The 8,863-nt window shown below is 36.0% G+C and overlaps 2 protein-coding genes across 3 annotated transcripts; both read left to right on the top strand.

Moving 5' to 3' along the window:
- Positions 1–273: 273 nt before the first annotated feature.
- Positions 274–4,664, top strand: LOC112792514 (myosin-binding protein 2). Of its 2 annotated transcripts, none has more exons than XM_025835783.3 (4): positions 274–2,095; positions 2,172–2,357; positions 2,440–3,830; positions 3,953–4,664. In XM_025835783.3, the coding sequence occupies exons 1-3, from the start codon at positions 802–804 to the stop codon at positions 3,804–3,806; spliced, it is 2,847 nt and encodes a 948-aa protein (XP_025691568.1). In that variant the 5' UTR covers positions 274–801; the 3' UTR covers positions 3,807–3,830; positions 3,953–4,664. The 2 variants fall into 2 exon arrangements, with proteins under 2 accessions (XP_025691568.1, XP_025691566.1); XM_025835781.3 differs by having other exon boundaries at positions 280–2,095; positions 2,437–3,830.
- A 2,960-nt stretch (positions 4,665–7,624) lies between these two features.
- LOC112783896 (uncharacterized mitochondrial protein AtMg00810-like) lies at positions 7,625–8,059 on the top strand. Its single transcript, XM_025826976.1, has one exon. It carries the CDS (start codon positions 7,625–7,627, stop codon positions 8,057–8,059), a length of 435 nt encoding a protein of 144 aa, XP_025682761.1.
- Positions 8,060–8,863: the final 804 nt, after the last annotated feature.

The following is an 8,863-nucleotide window of genomic DNA, read 5'->3' as shown; positions in this document are numbered from 1 at the left end:
TATAACAAAAAACAGAAAGTGTGATAGGAAACAGACCCTCATAATGAAGTGAAGCATCTGCAGCCGTATAAGGCCCCACACCCACACCCCCTTACTTTGGAGTGGTCCCCACCAGCTCATATCTGTGGTCTTGTGGGCCATCCCATTTCTTGCCTTTGTGGATTTTTCCAACACGAGCTGGCACCATTAATGGATTTTCAATAATATTATTTTGGCCAAAGAAAATTCTAGATATTGATGTAGTAAATTATTTAGTACTTCAATCCTCAAAAAATTACTGGTTCAACAAAGAAACTTATTCAGATTTTGTATCAGAAAAGAAGTGCTCAATTCCACAATATTAAGGCACAAATGGGACAAGTAACCTTAATTGTTGTTCTAGTGGAACAAGTGAACTACTGCTACTAAGGTTCTATAGTTTTTGTCAAAAAGGCACTAAAATGTTGCTTAGAAAATAAAACATTCTTTAACTTTCTTTGACTCAAGAACATCTCTTTTCTTTTTAATTTTTCTTTTTCATTTTCATTTTCAATTTCCCCCTCACCTCAGAGTCTTCTTTGGTTGTCATTCCATTCAAACCATACCACCACCAATACCTCCAAATAAAACCACCCTCTCTCTCTCTCTCATAAACAGTTAAACCTCTCTTCCCTTGGAAACTTGTTCCTCTTCCTCTAATTCTAGTACCACCTCCTTTAGATTCCACCAAAATCTGATATACTAATACTATTGTAGGGTAAAACATCATCCCTTTTTGTACATAACAAAAGAGAAAACACAGAGAAACCAACAACAACAACCATGGCTGCTAACAAGTTTGCAACCATGTTACACAGGAACACCAACAAGATCACCCTTGTTCTTGTCTATGCCATCCTTGAATGGATTCTCATCCTCCTCCTTCTCCTCAATTCTCTCTTCTCCTACCTCATCATAAAGTTTGCAGATTTATTTGGCCTCAAGAGACCCTGCATGTGGTGCACCAGAATCGATCATCTCATAGAGCCTGCAAAATTCAACAAGAGTTTATGCAAGGATCTTGTTTGTGAAGCTCATGCCTCTGAGATTTCCAAGCTTGGGTTCTGCTCCAACCATCACAAGTTGGCTGAATCAAACCACATGTGTGAGGATTGCTCATCTTCATCTCAACCAAGTTATGCCAAATTGTCTCAAAGCTTTGGTTTCTTCCCATGGATGAAGCAAATTGGTGTGGCTGATGACAGGGCTATTGAGAAAACAGAGGAGCCTCTGACTTGTTCTTGTTGTGGCACCAACTTGGACAGCAGATTCTACCCTCCTTGCATTCTGATCAAGCCTTCTCTTGATGTTTTGGGGTATAACCAGAAGCAGAATTTGCTCACAGAGCGTGGCGTTGACACGGAGGTTGACGATGGCGATCGCTCGGATCACAGCAGATCAGATGAACAGAGCACTGAAGAAAACAGGGGAGGTGACTTGGTTTTTGAGATTGATCAGTGCTCTGGTAGAAGAACAGAGGAAGCAGGGGAGAGTTGTGCTTGTTCTGTTTGTGATGGCTTGGATTTTAGTTTAGAGAAAGGGAAAGAAGCCATTGAAGAGGAAGCAGAAGCTTTGATAGTTTCTGAGGAAAAGAATGATGATCAGGCCTGTGAGAAGAACACTACTTCTCAAGTTGATTGCACTGAGGGGGAGACGACTCTGGAAATTCCAAACAAACATCTTGAATTTTTCATTCATGGTGATGATTGCAGGTTGATTCCTGTTGAATTTGACTCTGCTGCCACAGAAGATGCAAATCAAAGTAGGTATAAGGCCAATGGCGAAGATTTTATTCTGGATTTTGACACGAGTGTTGATGCTGAAGCTGCGCCGGTTATTGAGAATTGGCACATTTCTGGGGAGGAAACTGTGGCAGAATTTTCATGCCAAGAGAATACAAAGGCCTTTAAGGTCAATGAGATTGAATCAATTCAATTACAAGAAGAGGAACAACATTTGGAGCAAGATTATCAAGATGTGAAGATTGCTGAAACCACTGAAGATTTGCACAAGGATGATAATGCTGAACCAAACATGGAAAGAAGAGATGGAGAATCATGTTCAGATGTTTCAACAGGTTAGTTGTTATTCTATTCTCTTACTTGATTTTCTATGTTTATTGAATGATCTAATACCTATCTTTATTTGCGCAGCGTCTGAAGATGGATCGCAGTTGCAGGGAGAGGAATTTGAAGCAGAAGTGTCCATAGGGACTGAAATTCCTGATCAGGAGCAAGTTGATGAGTATCAAAGCCAAGATATTGTTTTGGATACAAGTCAAAGGATACAAGAAGATCCATCTACTAGCACAGTCAGTTATCAAGTCCAGGATCATAGTGGTAAACCTTAACTTCTTATCTCATTCTTGCTAGAAATTTTTCATTCTGTTTTGTGACATTTTTCAATTCAATATATAAGTAGGCCATGAGAAATTAGAAGAATTTGTGGAATTCAAAACCATGTCACTTGAAGTGAGAATGCCAACAGTAAATAACCACTTTTCGGAGTCTTCTGAGATTCATGAGAATGAGGAAGAAAGGGTTCCTGAGACCCCAACTTCAGTGGAGAGTCTGCATCAAATACACAAGAAACTACTACTCCTTGACAGGAAAGAATCTGGAACAGAAGAGTCGTTGGATGGAAGCGTTGTAAGTGATCTAGAATGCGGCGAGGTATCCATTGAGAAGCTAAAATCAGCATTGAAATCAGAAAGGAAGGCTTTAAGCACTCTATATGCAGAACTAGAAGAAGAGAGAAGTGCATCTGCCGTGGCGGCAAATCAAACAATGGCAATGATAAATAGGCTTCAAGAAGAGAAAGCAGCAATGCAGATGGAAGCTTTGCAGTATCAGAGAATGATGGAAGAACAATCTGAGTATGATCAAGAGGCATTGCAGCTTCTGAATGAGCTTATGATGAAGAGGGAGAAAGAGAAGCAAGAGCTAGAAAAGGAGCTTGAAGTGTATAGGAAAAAGGTTCATGAATATGAGGTAAGGGAAAAGATGTTGATGATGTCAAGAAATGGTAGCAGTATAAGAAGCAGAACTTCATCTCCCTCTTGCAGCATTGCTGAAGATAGCGATGGATTATCTATCGATTTGAGTCATGAAGCGAAGGAAGAAAACGGATTTTGTAGCAGCCAGCAAGAATGCAGCAACAACCAGAACACACCTGTGGATGCAGTCTTGTATTTGGAGGAATCATTGGCAAACTTTGAACAAGAGAGGCTATCAATTATAGAACAGTTGAAGGTACTGGAAGAGAAGCTTATTATATTGAACTATGAAGAGCAAGAGCAAGTTCATGATGATACAAAATCAACAGAATATCTTTGTGAGGAGAATGGGAATGGATATCATGATCATGATGTTGATGATCATGGAGGTCAGGTAAATGGATATGCAAATGGCCATGCAAATGGTAAGCATCATGAAGGGATAAAAATCATGGGTGCAAAAGCCAAGAGTCTTCTCCCACTTTTTGATGCAATGAGCACAGAAGAAGATGTGGAGTTGAGTGGAGATGAGTTAGAATTTTCTCCCATGCAACACATTTCGGCAGAAAAGGCTAATTCGGATAAGAAAAAGCTTGCTCTAGAAGAGGAAGTGGATCATGTTTATGAGAGACTACAGGTGTTGGAGGCAGATAGAGAGTTTCTAAAGCATTGTATCAGCTCCTTGAGAAAAGGGGACAAAGGGTTAGAGCTTCTTCAAGAAATTCTACAACATCTTCGTGATCTCAGGAATGTGGAACTCAGAGTGAGGAACATGGGAGATCTTGCAGTGTAACTAACAAGTCCATGCTCATACTAGGTAAAATAAAAATGCTGAACTTGAGTTAACTCCCCAATTGAGTTTATGATTTTATAATACTCTGCAACGTTTGATTACATTGTTTGATTTTATGGACTTATCTTGTTCTTTAATGAATGCAGATTTGTTATACTGGAATTGAAGTTGATCCACATGCAGCAGATCAAGCATACAACATGAGCATTGAGTACCACTGGTGTGGTCTACCATAGATACAGGACAACCAATGCAAATGCATCACTTCAATGTTAACAAAAAGTGGGATTCCTTAATGGAGAGGGGAAATCCTGGTATGGTCTGTGTTGATACAATCATGGTGGACAACAAAACTGGAGTCTACCCTTCTCTTTTTCTTGTTTTGTTTTGTCCATGTAAGCCCAAAATTTTTATGGGGTTGGTGTCTCCATTTCATCATCAGTCTTTGTGGAAAAGGATGGTGATGATTGAGTATATGTCTGTGTAGGGTAGTGAGGTTAAGGCCAACCTGTCACATTGTGTATTTTGTGAGAAAAAAGACCTGGCTTGCAAAGCTGGAGGGATATATCAAAAGATTCCAGTGCCAGGTACATATAGCTTTAGTTTATTAGAGACAGAATTAGGGCCACTACTTTTGTCATTTTCCTTCATTTTTTGTTTCCTTTGATAAGGGTGAAAGATGGGGTAAGTAGCCTCTTCCTTTTTCTCTTCTCTCATCTTTTGCATACTTGCATTCTGTTGAGGTTTGTTTTTTAAATTTTTAATTTTTCTGAGGGGGACAAGGTGAGTCACTTGTATACTACATGTATTCATTTTGTAATTATATATATATATATAAAAAGTGTTTGTTTGTTTAAACTTTATACTGATTAGAAGTTCCTTGGTTACTGTTGTTGCTTAAAGCTAGCTTGTGACTGAGATATGCGTTCCGAAATAACTAAAAAGTTAAGAATAAGAATCAGAAAATGAAGCCTCTACGGTTTTAGCATTGATTATGCTTTAAGGTTAAGCATAATGCAACTTCTTGTTAGGTTGAGACAAATGTAAGTAAACTAAAATAATAATAATAATATAATATTGAGATGCATGCTGCGTTGAAAAGTGAAAACAATAGAAGGACGGCACTGAGATGATATTGATTACTAAAAGGAACATTGCATGAAGTCATGAACCTATTGATCATAAGATGAGAAAAGGTTCCAAAATCTATTAAAAGTGAAATGGCTAGTTAGCTACACAAGTCAACATCAATGCAAGAAGTTTTCTCAATACTAGCACTCATTAAGTTTGCAGTGTTATGAAAGAAAGAAAATGTTGAAGAGTTCACATTCATTAAGAGTTGCTCAACTACTATAGAATTCGACAAAGTGGTTTATTATGTCATCCAAATTAAGGATAAAAAGTAAACATAAGGGAGCAATAATTTAATGAATATCATGTATGCGAGACAATTAGATTTATGTTTATTATTAATTATTTATTTTGACCAAAAAGTCACAGATATTTACCAATGTAGTTTTGATGTGCAGAAATGAAAGCTATAAGTGATAAATAGAAAGTCAACATTTTTTTTATGATTTGCATGTAGGACAAAGATAGTAATCTCCATCTTATTGTGTGTTTTATACCCAACCTCATCAAACATAAGAACTTTAAACACCTTCCAAAATAAATGTTATTAGTAAGAAATTGTCGATGTCAATCAAAGATGACGAGTTATGTATGGTGTATACACTGCATCTGCCCCCCAACTAAGTTTTTCAATCAGTGAGAAACAAAAAAAAATGTTTTCAGGGAAATTTAGGAGTGCCCCTGATGTCACGGTAGCATCCCAATGGACCCAATTTGCCGCGAAATTTATGTACCATCCCGTTTTCTATTTCTTCTGAGTCCACAGACCTTACTCTAATAAATGTCACTTTTATTTTCCATGGAGAATGAAATAGACAATTATACCCTGTGACCGGACAATTTTGCAACCTAGTATTAGTTGTACACAACTTTGGTTCAAGGAAAATGTACCCTTTCTTTAACAGAATTTTTATTTTAATAAATAAAATAATTATAATAATTACTGAAATAAATAAATAATTCTCTTTTATCTTGTTTACACGGTAAATAATTTAATTTTCTATATATTTTATTTACGGTATAAACGAGAGATACGTGCAAATATGTAAACGAGATAAGGCTGGGAGACATCTTTAAATATATGTCGTTCACAACCTTTGACCGGGTCTCAGTTTAAACTTTTCAACTACTTTTTCGTCTCTTTTACTCCTTTCTAACCATATCAATAAATACAACGATGGCACGTGCAGTTAATAATGATAGAGACATCAATAGGATGAACGAGACTTCGCATTACGTTGCGCAGCCGACTTTAATGTTAGTTTTTATGTGTTGAATTTTGTGCTATCCCATATAGATATATTTTTGTATGTAGCCATAATTAGGATTGTTGCGAAGAACTAGAGTATAGTTTGTAGCGTTAGGAATAGGTCGTTTGTAGAAATTTGAAACTTTATTTAATTATGGTAGATTATTACTATATAGTTATTTAGTTTGGAACTCTATTTTATCTGTGGCAAATTATTACTACTTATTATAATCTTTTAGTTAGGTTTTTTTAGTATCAAATATATTAAAATTAATAGAATAATATTTGTCTAAAAAACTTGTAATTAAAGATGTAAATATGTCCTTAATTAGAAATATCTTTAACTTAGAAAGAAATATTTATTTAACTTTAAAAATTTTTATACTAAAAAAAATCCAATTACAAAGTAAAATAGTGTAAGAATTTATTAAAAAAATATAGAAACCTATTTAAAAGTTTTAAAATATGAGGACTGTTAAACGTCGAAGACCTAATTAAAGTTTTAAAAATATTTTTTTATAATTATGAATATTTTATTTTTTTCAGAGGCTTCACCTTCTACTGGCTCAACAAGTGAGTCATACTCTTCCTTTATCAGACGCCATCGTCCCGTATCTGGTTGAGACTGGATTCGGCGACACAGTGCCCCTCAAAGATTTCATATTCGACAATTCTCTGATTACGGCATTCGTGGAGCGATAGCGTCCGGAGATCTACACGTTTCATCTCCCATGAGGTGAGGCCACTATCACCTTGCAAAACGTGGGGTACCACCTAGAGTTACGCGCATACGGCGCTCCAATCAGGGATACCTTTGTGACTTCGGTAGGTATTTAGCCCCAATCAGGGATATCTTTGTGGAGCGATTGATCAGGTATTTAGTCCAATCATTAAACCAGCCACAATCCGGGTTATACTTACCATTGCTCTATCAAAACGTTGGCAAAATTTTCAATATGACTTCAATAATAAATTCTTGAATGGTGTCCTTCATGAGACGATGTATATGCAACAACCACCATGCTTTGTTGATAATGACTCTAGTCAAGATTGTTGACTGCACAAATCCATTTATGGATTGAAGCAGGCACCACATTCGTGGTTCATGACTCTATCCAATACTCTTTCAAAATTTTGCTTTAAAACCACATAGTTAGATCCTTCCCTTTTTACACGCCTTACCTCTTTTTCATCCATTTATATCTTTGTTTATTTTGATGACATCTTAGTTACTGGTTCTAACAATAAAGAAATATCCCTACTTATGAAACAATTGCACTCTATTTTCTCCTTAAAAGAATTGGGTGAGTTTAATTACTTTTTTGGTATAGAAGCTATCAAATCTGATGCAAGTTCCTACATTCTAACTCAATCTAAGTATATTAAGGATTTACTGTATAGAGTTGGTATGAATTACTCTAATCCTATGCCAACACCCATGATCACTACTACTAAGCTCTCTAACATTGAAGGTGAATTTTTCGACAAACCCACTTTCTATAGGTCAGTGGTGGGTGCCTTGCAATATGTGACTCTCATTAGACTAGAAATTGTATTTGTTGTGAACAAAGTTTCACAATTTATGCATCAACCTCAGTTACCACATTGGCTTGGAGTTAAAAAGATCCTTAGATATCTTGTTGGCACTATTGATCATGGGATTATTTTCAGACCGTGTACTAATTTAAGGATTTTTGCCTTTGCAGGCTCAAACTGGGGAAGTGATGTTGATGATCGGCGCTCTACCTCTGGTTCGTGTGTCTTTCTGGGATCCAACATTGTAGCTTGGTATAGTAGGCAGCAACGGTCTGTGAGTCGATCTAGTGCTGAGGCAGAATTTCAGAGCATTGCAGCTGTAGAAATTGACATTTGATGGCTTCAAAACCTTCTATCGAAATTGATGATATCATGTTCGTCTATTCCTACTATTTATTGTGACAATATAAGCGTTGTTCTTCTTACAGCAAATCCAATCCTTCACAATAAGACTAAGCATTTTGATTTGGATCTTCATGCTGTGTAAGAGAGAGTTCAGCAACGTAAACTTTGTGTAGCTCATATCCCGACCTGTGATCAAATATTGCTAATGTCCTCACCAAATCGGTGTCCGTTAGCTCCTTTACCCAGTTTAGAGACAAACTCAGGGTCTCATGTTGAAGGACCATGAGTTTGAGAGGGGGGTATATAGGAGATACATCATTTATATAGAGTTAACTGATTTAACAAATTTCTGTTAGGCTGTTCTATATAAAGCTAACAATTTTGAGACTCTATAAATAAGAATATACATACTGCATAATAATGTAATGATTCAATATTAATAATATGTCCCTGCATTAATTTTTTTTAATTAGATCCCTCTTAGTAGTAATTGGCTTAATTATATAGGGACCTAACTAAAAAAAATTGGTGCAAAAATCAAATAAAAGAAAAAAAAGTGTAGGAACTCAATTAAAAAAAATTTGGTATAAGAACTCAATTAAAAAATATATATATAAAGACCTAACTAAAAATTTTATAAAATTATAGGACCCATAGAATAATTAAACCTTAATAATACTCATTATCATATTCTTTTACTCTCTATCATTCTAATCTCTTTCTTCTCAAGCCAAGATCATCATTGTTATCTGATACCTTATAACATTGTTATTAATTGAATTATCTCCCCTTTTCT

Source organism: Arachis hypogaea, chromosome 13 (assembly GCF_003086295.3).
Source record: "Arachis hypogaea cultivar Tifrunner chromosome 13, arahy.Tifrunner.gnm2.J5K5, whole genome shotgun sequence".
NCBI lineage: Eukaryota > Viridiplantae > Streptophyta > Magnoliopsida > Fabales > Fabaceae > Arachis > Arachis hypogaea.
Note: the sequence above shows the minus strand (reverse complement) of the source record. Positions and strands in the feature narration are given on the sequence as shown.